Raw genomic sequence first — 16,906 nt, 5'->3', positions numbered from 1 at the left:
ATGTATGTATGTATGTATATATATATATATATATATATATATATATATATATATATATGTTTTTCTTCTAGCCAGGTTTATATATATATATGTGTATAGTTAATATTTCGGTTTTTTTTTTTTTTTTATATATATATTTGCACAAATAAATAAATTATATATATACCTACCTTTTATTTTTCCACCCACCCCAGCCCCCCTTGATCTGGGCATCCTCCTGCTAGCTTGGCAGACTAAGCCACCATTGCCGGACCAATAAACCAAAGTTTACTTCGCAAGGGCAAACTCCGACCTAGCCAAGTCACCTCCCTCCTTCCAGCTCAGCCGGGCCCGAGTGCGCCTGCGCGCCAGGTGAAAGGAGGTGGAAGGCGGGGGGGGAGCGTGTGAGAGAAAGCGGCGGGGACAGCAGCCTCGGGAAGAGCAAGTGCCCGCGAGGCGGGTGCGCGCGCAGCCGCCGGAGAGCTTTCCCTCGCGCGCCCCCTCCCGCCTCGGCAGCGCTCCGGGGAGAGAGAGAGAGAGAGAGAGAGAGAGGGAAAAAAAAAAGAGATCGCCTCGTTCGGTCGGTCGCCTTTTTGTTTGTCTGTTTGTTTTTTCGTCTTTTCCTTTTTCACCATCTTCCTCGGCCGGTTCGTTCGTTGGTTCGCCGCGCCCGCGCGCACGAGTCTCGTTCGCCCTCGCTTGAGGAGCCACGCAGCGCCCGCCGGCCGGCCGGCCCGCCTCCCCTTCTCGCTCCCTCCCTCCCTTTTTTTTGTTTGTGTGTTTGCTGCCTCCCTCCCGCGCCTCCTTTTCTCCTCCTCCTGCTCGTCGCCCTCAACGACGCCCGCTCGATCCTCGCGGACTCTCCGGGTGGGAGCCAGGCCGCGGCTCAGCCCAAGCCCAGCCCCAGCGCCCACAGGTGAGGAAGGAAGGAAGCCAGGCCGCCGCGCCGGCTTCTTCTAGACCCGACCGGGCCGGGCCTAGCCTGGCCTGGCTTGGCCTAGCTTCGATTGCGGCGTTCCCCTCACGCCGTGGCCTAGCGGCGCGCGCGGGCCTCTTCTGAGGGGAAAAACAACGCCAGCCGGGCCTTTCTTTCTTTCTTTCTCTCCCTCTCTCTCGGCGGAGGGGCCTTTACCTCAGGGGAGCCCGGACCGGGCGTGAGGAGGAGGAGGAGGGAGGACCAGGCCGCCGAACAAAAGGAGCCGGTCCGGTGGCGGGGGTGGGGCGGGGAAGAAGGCGGCTGAGGCGAGGCTGGCGAGGCCGAGACACGGGCTCGCTCTCTCTCTCTCGCGCGCGGCCTGCGGAGGGGTGGGGGAGGGCCCCGGGAGTCAGTCAATCCATCCATCGGAATAGAGCTGCAAGGGACCTTAGAGGTCTTCTAGTCCAGCCTTTGCTCCCCTCCCCCTCCACACACATACACACACCCCACCCGTTTTATAGGTTAACTTGGTTTTTGAATGGCTTTGCAATAAGGCCGGTCTTTCTTGTGAGGCGGAGGAGGGGAAGGAAGCCCAAGTGTGACTTGTGTGGGCATATGGGCACCCTTCTGTCTATCTGATCTCCAGAAGAGAAAGGGGTGGACTAGAAGACCTCCAGAGACCCTCCAAACTCTTGTTACTATCTCCATCTATCCATCCATCCATCCATCATCTAACTTCTATTTGTCTCTGCCTGCCTGCCTGCCTATCTATTCATCTAATTTCTGTCTCTGTCTGTCTACCTACCTAAGTATCATCAAACTTCTATGTCTCTGTCTGCCTACCTACCTACCTATCTATCTATCCTAACTTCTATATGTCTCTGTCTGCCTGCCTGCCTGCTTACCTACCTACCTATCATCTAACTTCTATCTGTACCTATCTATGATTCCTGATGAACATATATTTTCTTTTATTTACACTGAGAGCATATGCACTAAAACAAATTCCTTGTGTGTCCAATCACACTTGGACAATAAAGAATTCTATTCTATTCTATTCTATTCTATTCTATTCTATTCTATTCTATTCTATTCTATTCTATTCTATTCTATTCTATTCTATTCTATTCTATTCTATTCTATTCTATTCTATTCCATTCCATTCCATTCCATTCCATTCCATTCCATTCCATTCCATTCCATTCCTACCCTCTATTCTATTCTATTCTATTCTATTCTATTCTATTCTATTCTATTCTATTCTATTCTATTCTATTCTGTTATCAAACTTCTATCTTCTATATCTCTATCTACCTACCTATCCATCCGTTATCTTTCTCATTTCTCTTCTCTCCCTTTCTCTTAGTATTTTAGCCGAGAAGGACTTTCTTTTCTTTTTCTTTTCTTGGAGAGGCTTTCATCCTTATCCTAAGGAAATGAAATCAGGAATGGGGAGGGTGGGGATTGATAAACTTTCCTCCTCTCATTCCTGACTTTAGAAAAGTATTCCTGCATTCCTGCATCTTCAGTTCAGGGGTTTCCTCTCTGGACGATGTATGAAGAGAGAGAAAGAGAGAGAGAGAGAAGAAAAGGGCCATGGGAAGCTTCATTGCTTCTCTTTTTCTGGGGCCATAAAAAAAAACAGCTGCCATTTGCTGGATGGCAGTTCTGCATTTTGGCTTCAAGGTAAATCCCACTGGGTACTTTTGCTTTGGTGGAGTGAGGTTCAGAAACTCGGTTTGACTGGGTAGACTGATTATTTGGAAGTAAATCTCATTGGGTTGAATAGAGTTTTCTCCCAGGTAAGGGTACCTGGGACTAGCTCTGGTTATAAGCTTTGGGTGGATCTTTGCAAGCTGTCCTCATCCCTAATTGTCTTACCAGAGATCTGCTTTCTCTCTTTCCACCTTAGTTCACTTCTCCATTCTTGCACAATGCCATGCGTATCTATGATACATGTTGCTGTATGTTTCTTGATGTAAATGCACAAGTGTACCTTATTTATCTTTGTAGAGAAGGCACAATTCAGGGCTAACATTGCATTGGAAAAGATTTGGCAAGTGCCACAGGTACTGAAACTGAAGGTGGTGAAATCTAGAAAACTTTCCATTTCTTCCCCTCCAAAAACAGATTTTTAAATGTCAAAGAGAGGGACAGGGGGCTTGTGTGTGTAAAATAGAAGTCCAGCTATCCCTTGGGCTGTGCAAGATACTTGAATAATTTGGATCTTGGCCATCTCTTTTAAAGTTAGCAGCATCCTTCACTATTGTGGAATCAATGGAATGTATGGGCACATTTTCTATTTTAACTACTGATGAGCAAAGTAACTCTTGTTCAATTCAAAACTTGTGCTTATGCTTTGAAAGATTCAATACATCTTTTTGTTTTATGTTTGTAACTTGTAGTAATATTTGAATCATATGAAAATGTTCCTTTTGGAGCGGATTTATGGAGTGGTGTTAAATGGTAATGGTAATCACCTGTCTGAGTTTATTGTGTTCTTATTTTCTCATTTTTATCTGTTTTGTCAGTCTATATTAAAACATTTATATCGATGCTTGTAAAAGTGAGAGTAGTGATGCTGTAATGGAGCCAAACTATTTTGACAGATGAAGGATACTGCAGGAATACTGCAATTTTTCAGGATCAGACTTTTAAAAAAAGCTACTGGATACATATTGCACTGAGGTTAATTTTTCATGTTTGAATTTAAAAATCCTGATCAAGTGCACCACAGATTGATCTCACAAAGGTAGCTCATTTCTTTTTTAGATACAAGTAATAACTTACTGAAAGAAAAAAAGCCAAGCTCTAAGTATGGAATTTGAAGACAAACCCATTCCTCATTGAGACCTGTATTGAATTTGCTTTGACATTAATGCACATAGGATCTTCAGAAATACGCGTATCTAAACTGCAAACCAAATACAAATCACTTTCAGGCTCCTGATTATAATCTGTAAGAAGATAATGAACATCATGGAAAGTTCATTTCAAACTCACAGAGCTTTCCAAGATTCCAGGGAGATTATGCTACACTGAAGCAAAATTGAGTGTACATGACTCTTTTTGTAGTTAATTACTATTCTATGAAATACAAACTGCTCCACCACCATCACCACCCAAAAAAACCCGATAGAGGCGGGCACTTAGGTATTAAGTTTGACACCCTGCTATTGGACATAAAGCATCAGGTTGAGGAAAAGTGCCCTAAAATTGGGGTGGATGCTGACCACAAGCAATTTGGACTTAAGAATTTGTTACTAGTTCTTCAACCTGAGTCCATACAGTACCTATTATGCGATAAGTTTTATTGTGATCTAGCTCTTACATTCTGTAGCCTGCTAGATTAGTTCTGTTATTATAGTTTGTATGTATTTCACGTCAATTCTATCCCGAAGTATCTTTTTAAAGAAGGATTTCAATAGTGTTGTAATGCATTTATTTATAGCCTACTTGGATAACAAATGTGGTTGAAACATCATCAGTCTTGTTAGTACTGGATGGCAGACCACCAGGAAATATCATTAGAAGTGTATGAAAATATATTTCTTATGAACCTGGAAGTCCCTCACAGCTTTTCTATGAGAAGTTGAAAGAAAATGTTATTTGGCTTGTGTTACAGATGTATGTGTATGGTGCAATCTCTATCTTCATTGAATGGCCAATTGTTAATTCTAAGTTTGTTGTTCAATTTATACAAGTGTATGTATAAATTTGCATACCGGTACTAAAGTGCATGCAATATTTGTAGAGCGATGGGATTCAAGAAAACTCTGAAACATAACTTTTCAGACTTCATCTTTGTAAGTGACGTCTCCTTTTCAGTTGAACTAGATTTCTGGTGACTTAAACTGATTTTCTTGATAATAAGAAAGTGACTTGTCTTGTTTTTTCTTCAATGCTTTTTCAGGTTTTTTATTTAATTTACAGCACTGATATTTTCTAAAAGTGTCCCATTCACACACTAAAGGACAAGTAGTTGTCACATTTTCGTATGTGAAACCTCCATGAAATATTCCAACAGAGTATTATTATAGGGCACGTTACATAAGAGTATTTCTTCAAGGAAAACCTCAAAAGCCCTGAAAATGTTCTCTCCATGACCCATCATCACACAAGACTTCCTCAAAACGGGGTAGAGACAGGAAATGAGAATGCAGTTTTGGAGCTGGCCTGACACAGAAAAGAATGTAGCTTTGAAAGAGGTGACATTTTTAAGACCCCATTGCCATACAATGACCTTCCTGTTAGGTGGTTTTCTGGAGCCTCCAGTGCACATAGTAGTAATTGTTACACAACCTGAAATGGCCTTCCAAAGAGAAATGTACTTTCAGTCTATCATCCCATCCCCTAGTCTCACAGAGCTATTTTTAAAGGCTTAGTTTATATCACTTAACCACTTAAAATTGTTTAATTACCCAAATCCATACACAATACAGATGCTTATACCTTTAGATTTAAAGCTATAGGAACCCTAGGAATTTGCAGCTGTTTGCTCCATGCGTCATCAGATAAGTCGTGTTGTATCTGGTGCTATTCCTGGCATTCAGTGCATCAGAGGAACAAACTTTTTTTTTTTTTGAAGGCTGCATACTAAAAGTTATTGACAGGGCCCAAAGAGAAACCTGATTTGTTTTGATCTCACATAGACCGAAGTAAAATTAAATATGGTTACTAATAATTCGGTAATATATTTAATAATTTCTTTATGTTAGATTAGCATTTAAAAACTTTTGGGGACATCCTTGGAGAGCTAATCAGGGCTTTCAAATCTCCTTTTGCATCACCTTTTGCCTGCCTCTCCTTTTGTCTGCCTGCATTGAACTGCAGAATGCACTCCTTTATATTGAGGAATCCTGGAATTTAAGTTGATTTACTGAGATTTGGCTTGTTTGTCTTCATCCGCATGGCTCCAGTAGAAATTATTGCTCACCTCTTTTAGGCTTGCATGTGTGTTTTAAATACACCTTAGTATAAACAGCCATTTCACGGGAAATCTCCTTTTCCTGTGTAAAATACTTTGTGTTGCATTCTTGGCATTGCCAGGTATGGCAGGCACTCTTCAGTATCTGTTAGCCTGTGGGCAACATGGAAAGAACTAGTAGTCTTACTAATCATAAAAAGGATTGTTTATTCCAAAATAATGTCCATATTATAATTTAGTGAGGGACACGGTGCCTCACTGGCTAAGATGCTGAGCTTGTCAATTGAAAGGTTGGCAGTTCAGCGGTTTGAATTCCTAGTGCCGCGTAACGGGGTGAGCTCCCGTTACTTGTCCCAGCTTCTGCCAATCTAGCAGTTCAAAAGCACCTAAAAATGTAAGTAGAAAAATAGGGACCACCTTTGGTGGGAAGGTAACAGCGTTCTGTGCGCCTTTGGCATTTAGTCATGCCGGTCACATGACCACGGAGACGTCTTTGGACAGCGCTGGCTCTTCGGCTTTGAAATGGAGATGAGCACTGCCCCCTAGAGTTGGGAACAACTAGCACATATGTGCGAGGGGAACTTTTACCTTTACCTATAATTTAGGGAGTTGAGCTTATCTGGAGAGAGCCATACAGTTTCCTCGCTATACAAGAGATTTACCTCTGTCTCTTTGAGAATATTGTTTTGTTGACTTTTCACTCCCCTGGGATTTCCTGGTGGTCTCCCTTCCAAGTATTAATCAGGTCTGATCATGCTTAGCTTCCAAACCCAGATAAAGTCTGTCCCCTGCTGGACCTTTCTAGGAAGCACGGGGCTGGGTATAGGGAAGGAGAAGATAACAACCTGGCTGCTGGTTACAGAGCCTCATTGGTTTCGCGGAAGTCTGCTGGCTTTGCTGCTCTTTCTGTTCCACATTAAACCATCTTTGCAGGAGGGTCACTAATTAAACTCACCAGCTGCTTGTTGGAGACAGTCTGGTTCTTGGAGGGGAGGGAGGAGTACAGGCCTGTAGTTTGCATTTTGCCTTGAGCTCCTTAGCCTGGCTGCGGTTGGGGAATGGCCCAGGGCTCCTTTTTCCCAGCCTTTCTTTCCCTGCATCAAGCAGGCTCTGCTTTGATGGATGCCTGCATTAGTTGACTGCATGCAGAGTCCAGCTGGTCATGTGAGGCTGAAACGCCCGTTGGCTGGCCGGCCAGCCTGCCTCTTGCTTCCCTAGGCCGAGGTGAGGCACCGCCTCTATTCCGTGGCTCCCTCCCTGATGTGTATGAGGAGCTGAAGAATAGCAGACTCAGGGTTCCTTCAGCAGCCAGTGGCTTTGCTGCAGAAGGCACTGGGCTGAATTCTGGAGGAGCTGCTGCGGCGTTTGGATTTGTGCCGTCGCTAGCTCTGACTCTGGAGATCTCCCAAGATTACAAAAAGGCTGGGTTGGTGGAAGTGACAATGCAGGAACCATCCTAAGAAGCTTTTCTGATCAAAGTGGATCTAACTGGAGACTGGTCGGATTTGCAACTCCGTGACTCTCACCTTTGCTTTCCCCCCACCTCCGCACTCTTCTTTTTCCCAATTGGTTTACGCTCAGGATTACTTCGGAAACTTTACTGAAAAAGAAATGTTGGGTTTCCACGCCCTGGCCATGTTCGGGAAACTGCCTGCCTTTCATGGATTTGTGCCCCCTTCTGGGTATTGTGTTTGCGCTGACTGTCTGCAAGCCTAGGAATTTCCAGGAGGGGCCTCTGTTGTGGATTGTTTTTGTTTCTATGGAGAAACGCAATGAGCTGTTTTACTCCTGATGACGGGGAAATCCGCCTTCAGTTTTTTGTATGCTTGGAAAGGAATCCTTGATACATGTCTGCCAGGGAATAAAAGCAACAAAAGAAAAGGTAGCACATTTTTAAGCTGGCATTGTTTGGAGTCTCATAGTCAAGAGTTGTAGAAGTCCGTTGTGTGGCCCTGGCATATCACGGGCATTTGTCTCGTATGTTTTAAAGAAATGTGAGAAACACCTGTAAGTTTTCAGCAGATGGTAATTTAGTTGAACCAGTCCTTGTTGTAAGTAACAGAACCACATACTGTATCACAAAATCATGTGCTTTAAATGGGAATGGAATAATTGCTAATATTTTGTTTTAGCTCAAAATTCACTATATGTCTAAAATGTGACAGAGAGAGGAATCACTATGTAATATGTTTGCAGTACATTATTAAGTAATTGCATCAGTTTGGAATTTGGCATGCCCTGATACAGTAATCCGAAGACATATAATTTGGCAATTTGTATTTGAATTCTTGAGGGCTTTCCAAGTATTGTGCCAATTAAAAATCATCATCTTTTATGTGGTTAAAAAATATTGGGGAAGAGTTGGCTCATAGTTTTCTAATTGTACTTAATTTTAATTGTAATTGTACTTGATTTTTTTTCTAATACCAAAATAGAGCAGGATCCCCTTTCTGCTAGAGCAGAAGCCCTAAAAATACTGTGCAAGATAAAATTTTGGAATCTCAACAAGTAGATTGTATTCTCACATAATTGCTGACTGTTGAAAAATAGTGATTTTTAGTATAGGTAGCAAGTAAAGTATTGATGTGGTCAAAAAATAGATCTACATACATTGTGTAACATTGGAGATCTGTTTTACAGTTGGGCATGATCTGACATGCTCCATGATAATGAGGCAGGATTCCACATTCATCCACACCCTGTCATTTGTATTTTGAGAAAGTATACAAAACACTTAAAAGTGGTGAGTCACTGGCTGGATAAAGATTAGTTTCAGTTCTCTACTCCCAGCAGGCTTTTTTGCATATATTTCCATCCGATATTGATGGTTTGTTTTTGAAGATTTAAAGATGGGGTGGGGGGAATGGGGAATACTTCCAGCTGTTAATAACTGGTATTTTGTGTGTGCTAATACTTCAATTGATATATTAAATCTGGCCTATAGATAAAGGGAGTAAGGAACAGTAATTGGAATCTCAGATTCTTTTTCATGCATTACTTCATATAACTATTTGATAGTAATTTATACCTGGAATTTTTGGATATGGAAGTGCTTTAAAAACATTTTATTGTAAAGCATGAGACCTACGATAGCGTATAAACCAGTACTTAGAAACTAACAGTTATACTTAAAGGAATTGGAAAATTAGTTTTTAAATAGGTCAAATAAGAATTTAGTACTTTAATAACATGCCCAGATTTTGCAGTTCTAGAAGTGAAATATCATTTCAAACAAGCCAGATATTTAAGTTTGCAAAACATGTTTTTAGTAAAGCCAGTTTAGTTTAAATTGAAAGAAAGAGCCAACATACTGGTTAGGGTGTTGGACTATGACTCAGGATTAGATTCAGGTCCACACTCAGCCATGAAAACTCACAACCTGTCCTTCATAAGATATTACAAGGATGAAAGTGGAGAAAGTTCTAGATGTGGTGGAAAGAAGTTAAATGAATACATAGAAACTTGTCCTGTCCATCCAGATGACTACAATGGCGATCGGTTTCATCCAAATGGATTAAGGATTTTGTCACATGAGGGCTTTCCCTCCTGGCAAATGATTGGCAATATGGAAAGCTACTGAGTTATTTTAAGCAGGCTCAGTAAAACAGTGTGTAAAACATTTATACTAATATGTTTAATATAAAATACAGTTTTATATATATTGTTCCATGAGGCCATCCAAATGATCTAATTATAAATTGGCAAAGATTCTAGTTAGAAAACTTTTCTAGAGCATGTTCTTGTCAATATAGATACAGAAAATTTATGAGAATGGGGTCCCTTCCTCACTTTTCAAGAATCAGTAGATTCTTGATGGGTTCTATGACTATAGAATAATACTCCTATAAGCATAGTGTGGGAATTGTTTCACAGCAAGTGTAAAACCCAAATGATTAATTTCTTAGCATACGAAATAACTAGGGCTGAGCTTTGATAAACTTGATAAAAGTAGTTGGAAGCACTTGCCGTCTGATTAAAGGGTGTGGAAATGCGATTTCTAAATCACTTTACCAGATTGTGTATTATGAAATATGTGGCCTGGTAGAGTGTGGCTATACGTGTGTTAATGCCCAGCTTTTTGGGTGTGGGTGCTTTACACAACAGGGTAGCCAAATACATGTTTGACCATTCCCTCATTATAATAAATTTGATTTAAGGAATGTCTTCTTTGGTCATAAACAGTTCTGGAGGAAATTTATTTAATGTTCATAGGCAGAAGAGGCATTTCCTCTCTTTTAACAAAAAGGAGAAATTCCCAAGATGTTACATGCTGCCCTTGCCTTTTTAATTACAGCAGCTGAAATATGGCAGTACTTTGCTTTAACCCTGTTTTTTTTTTTCCCAGAGGAACTTGCTGCCAAATAAATGGGGACATTGTTTTAATTTGAGTACTTTAACTGCTGAATCCTACCCCATTAATTGGTTTCACCATACTGTACTTTTCTGGGGTTTGCAGATGCTTTTTGGCATGCACAGTAAGACTGTTACCAGCCCACTGAGGTTAGCTATATTTAGATATAGGTATTTAATAGCATTTCACCAACGCAAAACATGTAGCCAGATGGCCAGGGAAAATATTTAATGAAAACGTTCCGATCAGTATGAAAAACAAAACATAAACTGTGGTTGTTGGAATGTGGCACCTTCAGAATATTGATATTTTGGTCCCACGTGTTTAGGAAGGAGCTGCTTTTCCATCTTTTGTTTAAATCCCCACAAAGTATAATGTGCTGAAATAATATTGGCTGAGGGTGCTGCTATTCCTCCTGGGCATAACGCCATTGCTTACCTCCTAGGTGTTTGTCACTAAGATGATGGCAGTTTTTGCATTGCAAGAGGCCTGGCAGAATAGCTAATTATCACCCAGGGTGTCTTGAGGAAAAGCTCTCAGTGTATCCGGAAGTAGGTTTCTTCAACAGCACATAGCTTCTCAGGAAACCTTTTTATTTTTAACTTAGCAGCTAATTTGGAGATGTTGGGAAATCCTGACTGAGCTTGATTGTCAGCAATGGGCAGTTCCTGTCCGTAGAGTATTTCTCTGTTTGGGATTTAAAAAAAGATGCCAGAAAAGAAGCAAAATTTGATTACAAAGGCTGCTAGGTTTTGTTTACGGCTTTGGCAAAAGAGTTTTGGCTATATTGTTGCAGTTCTATCTAGGGTGTGATTTCAGTCACAAGTTTGGAACCTCTGGAAATTTTCTTGATATTTCCAGTTCCGGGAATACTTACAGATCCTGTTTAATCAAGCAAATCATAACCAACATTTTGCCATACAAAATAATTTTTGAGTTACTCACTTTAGCTTTAATTCACCAGTTTGTAAACTTCATAGATACTTGGGCTGAAATGCAGTCTTGCTTTAAAAAAAGAGAGTGAAAGCTAGAACACTTTCAATCTCTCTTTTTTTAAAGCAAGACTGCAGTTTACTAGAGTTGGTATTTAAATGAGCACTCTTTTTAAATATTGTTTTATTTAATAGCAATCCTGGAGAGAAAAAATGAGGAAAGTGTTCCCATAGTGATTCCATTTCAGGTAAAACCTGTTGCTGTTATCAAAACCTCTTACTGTCTTTTAGAGCACCTTCAGAGCAGATTTGAGACCTCACTATGGAAGCTAGTTAGCAGCTAGTTACCATGAAACATTTTAGAGGCCGTGCACATCTAAATATCAGTTGTTCAGAGAGGTATATAACCTTTATTGTTCTCTTTATCACCATCTGAAAGCCACTGTGACAAATGGTTGCACTGAAGGCTCTATAGATTGGCCCATTGTTGAATTTGATCTTTTTCCCATAAAAAAGTTTGAGATGATTGTTGCTAGTTAAAAGGAACTCACTTTGGTTTTTGTTTTGTTTGTTTCTTGCAGAAATGAGTCGTCAGACTGCCACAGCACTTCCGACAGGTACCTCGAAGTGTACACCGTCCCAAAGGGTACCTGCCTTGACGGGCACCACCGCTTCCAACAATGACTTGGCCAGCCTCTTTGAGTGCCCTGTCTGTTTTGACTATGTACTGCCACCTATCCTCCAGTGCCAAAGCGGGCACCTCGTTTGTAGCAATTGTCGCCCCAAGCTCACCTGTTGTCCAACCTGCCGAGGACCGTTGGGTTCCATTCGGAATTTGGCTATGGAAAAAGTTGCCAACTCCGTACTTTTTCCTTGTAAATATGCCTCCTCCGGCTGCGAGATAACTTTGCCGCATACCGAGAAAGCTGACCACGAAGAGCTTTGCGAATTCAGGCCTTACTCTTGTCCGTGCCCTGGGGCTTCTTGTAAGTGGCAAGGCTCTCTGGATGCTGTCATGCCACACCTCATGCACCAACATAAATCAATAACAACACTACAGGGAGAAGATATTGTTTTCCTTGCTACAGACATTAATCTTCCCGGAGCTGTCGACTGGGTTATGATGCAGTCTTGCTTTGGCTTTCACTTCATGTTAGTACTGGAGAAACAGGAGAAATACGACGGTCACCAGCAGTTCTTTGCAATCGTACAGTTGATAGGCACGCGGAAACAAGCTGAAAATTTTGCTTACCGCCTCGAGCTAAACGGTCACAGGCGGCGATTGACTTGGGAAGCTACCCCGCGATCGATCCATGAGGGGATCGCAACCGCCATCATGAATAGTGACTGCTTAGTCTTCGACACCAGCATTGCACAGCTGTTTGCAGAGAACGGCAACTTAGGTATTAATGTGACAATTTCAATGTGCTGAAACCCCAATCTGACATTTTCAGGGCCAGTGTCTAAAATAATAATAATAATAATAATAATAATCACCTCAATCCAAATCCGCTGCATTCAGTTTCGCAGAAACCGTGGTAAACATCTGACTGCTAGGTGTGAACAATTGTGAGGGAGAGGCCAGCATCAATGAAGGTAAATTAATGAGAAGACTGTTCAGGTGCAGATAACAGTTGCATGTAATAACACTAATATATTTAAATGAGTCAGCAGTAAACCACTGAAAATTATATATATATATATATATATATATATATTAAAATGAGTGTGTGTGTATATATATATATATATATATATATAAATTATATTATATATATACCCAAAATGGGCATCCTTTTGTATTAAGAATTGATTCTATGAAAAGTGCTGTAAAATAATTCTAAATTTCTTTGTAGATTAATTGTACTTTTGAAAAAGGATACTGTTTGTGTTTTCATTTGTGTTTCTTTTGACTGACAAGCCATGCACAGCGGTTTGGGGTTTGACCGCTGTTTCTCCTGTTCCTTCCTTTTCTCCCTTGCTTTTTTTTTTCTTCCCAAGTCACTACATAGTATTGCTGCTGTTCTTGTATAAATTTTCTGTGTATTTGCTAATTTTTATTAACTTCTAGTTTTTCATTAAATAAATGATTTTTCTTTCCTGTGATTCGGGGTTTTTTTTTCTGTTTCCTTTTTGCTTTTTGGAAGGGGACCTTTTGAAATAACTTACGGGTATCATCTTCCGATAGACAGCAAAATTGCTTATGGCTAAAGGTAGACTTCCCTATATATTGGTAATGTTTTTGGGGTGCTGCTTTGCCGCAAAGAATGGTGCATACAACTTGAAGAATAGAGACACCATTAGACAAATTCCAAAATAGTCGTCTTTTAGATTGTAGATACCATTGCATTTTTATTTCAAACTTGATTTTGAATGTTTCATTATGTTCTAATTTATTTTAAGTTAGTGGGAAATTCGGGCCCATTTTCAAAAGAATTTGAGAGATCTTGAAACATTTTGAGGTCATTCTTGTATTAATTTGTTGTGCAATACAAGAAAGCATAGTTTACAGTATTTGTAACTATAAATATAGGCCATTTGTTTAAAGGAGAGAGTTGAAATAAGCTGTTTTGGTCTTTTTAAAAATTCTGTCATTAAAAGAATTTCTGGCAAACTGAAATATCTTAAAATGATGTTGGCTGGTCTGTTTTGTTAAATTTTGTTTTGGCAATAATGGAATGAAAGCAAACTAAAAATGGAAGTCTCCCTTGCAGTTTCACCTTTAATGCTAGGTTCCTGCAGCAGGATGATCCTTTTGTGCCAAGGATCTTCTTCCAGCAGGCTACTCTGTGAATGCTTATCTGCCTAACTTCCTTCAGGCTATTTATAGATGGGAACATCCAGGAGAAATGTGAGGCGTGGTCTCACACATTTTGTATTTGTTCCTAGAAGCCAGGCATGTTAGCACATATTGCACCAATACCTTGTTTTTAAAGTTATTTTAAGATGAAAAAAATTCAGATGACTAAAGGAACCATCATCAATGATTCTTTTAACAGCAAACGAGATTTCAGGCAACAAAGAGGGAGTGAATGGGAAAAGTGCTGTTCATAGTATCCTTGACTTAAATCCACAACTGAGTCTGGAATTTTGGTCGCCATGGGACTGGTCTCGATTTCACAACCATTTTTATAATGGTTCCTAAATGAGCAACCGTGCCAATCGCTAGTCCAATGGACATGTTTTTGCCAGAAAATAGAAAAATGCAATCACATGATCCTGAGATGTTGCAACTGGTTGTCAATGTGAGCCAGTTGCCAAGCACCCAAAATACAATCACACAGCCATGGGGGAAAGGGTGCAGCAATTGTAACTTAGAAGACGGATCATTAAGTAACTTTTTCCAAGTCCATCTTAACTTTGAATGATTGTTACGTGACCAGTTATAAGTCAAGAACTACCATTATGTGATTTAGGCTACTGGATATAGGGATTAGCAAGGCATGTAAAGCCTCTACTTTATTAGGAATGTCTGGATACACCTGGACATAATAGTTATGGAAAGTTTTTGTTTGCAGTGCATGTCATGTCTTGGCATGTGCTCATGGCGCGTGCTCCAGGTACATAATAAGTTGCATAGATAGATACCAGCTTCATGACTTTTTGACAGTAGTACTAACCAATTTTGACTTCAAAGGAGACAGCTGCATTTAAGTTACGTAGGCTTGCAATTAAGCCTTTTGCTTAATGAGATGGCAAGGTGTGCACGAGTGAGGCGTTCTTGAGTGATCTTTATATCATTTGATTTTGAGTATTTCCCCCATTTTTTAATTCACGAAAGTGCACAAAGTAGAACAAAGCTGTCATACGCAATTTTAGATGCCCACTGAATGCTCTCCAAGGGGGCATCTCGCTAGAGGAAAATTGTCAATCGTTTCTACTGCAGGGCCGGGATGATTTCACAAGCTTATTTAAGTCGTTCTTTGAGTCAGCAATTCTCTCAGGGCAGCAGTGAAAGGGCAGCTGGATGTGTGCCGAAAAATTTAGCTCGGGTGTTTGCATATGATACTTAGGAACCCACCTTGAGTCATACAGTACAGTCAACTGTGCCGGCTATAGCAACTGTACTTAACAAAACTATTGACTATTCTGCTAATCTTGACAAAGTGTATAGATTATTATTCTGCCCTTTCGCATGATATATATATATATATTTCCCAATGTACTCTCTGAATTCTCAGAGATTGCTATAAAAAACTTGCTTATCTTCGTTGCATCATCTACCTTCAAACGTGTAACCCTTGGTAAAAAGAAGTTGCTATAGGTTCAGCTAGTATGCTAGTACAACCAACCATTAGAGAGATCTGAAACAAAGCCTTTCCAAACTTTCTGAATAAAGGCCCTCTTTCCACACAATTATTTTTCACAGGAAATCACCAGAAATCTAGTGAACAGAAAATCTCTAGAGATCTACATGGATATTTACCCATGTAGTAGGCCTGTATTACTACTATCCTTCTCATCTTTCCTGTTACCTTCTCTTATTGGTATTTTTGATGTTTGTATGTACACTTGAGAGCTTATGCACCAGAGACAAATTCCTTGTGTGTCCAATCACACTTGGCCAATAAAGAATATTCTATTCTAGTATATCTATAGAGGTAAAGGCAAAGGTTCCCCTGTCTGGTCATATGTGATTCTAGAGACGATTGCTCATCTCTTCTTTTTAGCCAAGAAAACCAGTGAGACATTCCTGTGGTCGTGGCTCACGTATCTATATGCTGAAGTGCACGGAAAGCTGTACTTTCTCACCAAAGTGGTACCTATTTATCTACTCACATTTGCATGCTTTCAAACGGCAAGAGCTGGAGCAAGGAACGGGAGCTCATCCCATTGCGTAGCGCTTGGGTCTTGAACCTAGGTTGTCAGCTTTGTAGTCACAAGCTCATCGTCTTCATGCCTCAAGTACATCAATAGTCCACAACTTTTTCTCCACAAGGATATCAATACTCCATGTCTTTTTCTCTCCCATTCTATCCTATAATTGGTTGTCTTGGGGCAATTATTTCAGTCAGCGTGAAATCACGTAGCCATTGCAGCATCCTCATGGCCATGTGATCAAAATTTGGATGCTTGGCAACAGACTCATATTTATGACAATGGGGAAGCCAGATTCACTTAACAACCGTTAACAACTAACTTTAACAATTGCAGGGATTCACTTAACAACTGTGGCAAGGAAGGTTGTAAAACCAAACTCATTTAACAAACAGCAGCAGAAATTTTGGGCTCAATTGTGGTTGTAAATTGAAGATGACCTATATTGCCAAGGAAACATTGTGCAGTTGGGAGCCCCTAACTTCCCAGCATCCCCCTTCAACATGTTTCCCAAGTCACTTCCTTTCACAAGTAAAATGTTATGGAAAGATAAGTGGCTGAGCTTCCTGTTCCAGCACAGCCCAAGATTTATTTTCAGATTTTCTCAGATGTCATCAGACTGGCTAGCAGGACAAAAGGTTGCATTCCTTAGTTGTGACAGTGGGAGAATATAAATTCCCACAAGATTTGCACTGCAGGATTAAAGGGAGGTGGAAATCTGTTGTAGATCAGGCCACTGTTGGAGCAGGAAGATCTACTCTAAACAGACACCGGTAAAGAAGTAGGATTTAAGAATGATATCAGAGAAGGCAGGGGAGAGTGAGTATCGGGAGTGATATGTCTGAGAGATAAGCTCCTGTTGTATTTAAGATGTCTCTTCTCTTAACGTTGGATAAAAAGGAAATTTAAGACTACGGCAATCAGTAAGGAAGCTGTCCACCTCTAAAATAAGGGCTCCTTTAAAACAGCCTGAAATAATGCAG

The 16,906-nt window shown here is 40.6% G+C and overlaps 1 protein-coding gene across 2 annotated transcripts; it reads left to right on the top strand.

Annotated features, from left to right (window-relative positions):
• Positions 1-781: 781 nt before the first annotated feature.
• SIAH1 (siah E3 ubiquitin protein ligase 1) lies at positions 782-13,211 on the top strand. 2 transcript variants are annotated; one of them, XM_070953034.1, is made up of 2 exons: positions 782-895; positions 11,687-13,211. In XM_070953034.1, exon 2 carries the CDS (start codon positions 11,689-11,691, stop codon positions 12,535-12,537), a length of 849 nt encoding a protein of 282 aa, XP_070809135.1. In that variant the 5' UTR covers positions 782-895; positions 11,687-11,688; the 3' UTR covers positions 12,538-13,211. The 2 variants fall into 2 exon arrangements, with proteins under 2 accessions (XP_070809135.1, XP_070809133.1); XM_070953032.1 differs by lacking the exon at positions 782-895 and adding an exon at positions 7,112-7,704.
• The last annotated feature ends 3,695 nt before the right edge of the window (positions 13,212-16,906 follow it).

The sequence above is a fragment of the Pituophis catenifer genome, unplaced genomic scaffold, assembly GCF_029215685.1.
Source record: "Pituophis catenifer annectens isolate HBS135680 unplaced genomic scaffold, rPitCat1.0.hap2 SCAF_13, whole genome shotgun sequence".
NCBI classification, from domain to species: domain Eukaryota; kingdom Metazoa; phylum Chordata; class Lepidosauria; order Squamata; family Colubridae; genus Pituophis; species Pituophis catenifer.
The sequence above is the reverse complement of the archived record's forward strand: the minus strand, read 5'-3'. Positions and strand labels throughout refer to the sequence as shown.

What these genes read in the sequence shown, in the direction of transcription:
- SIAH1 (XM_070953032.1), top strand. Translation starts at nt 7,614, where the DNA reads ATGACGGGGAAATCCGCCTTCAGTTTTTTGTATGCTTGGAAAGGAATC. An exon ending in TAAAAGCAACAAAAGAAAAG is followed by an intron (nt 7,705 to 11,686) that starts GTAGCACATTTT and finishes TGTTTCTTGCAG; the next exon opens with AAATGAGTCGTCAGACTGCC.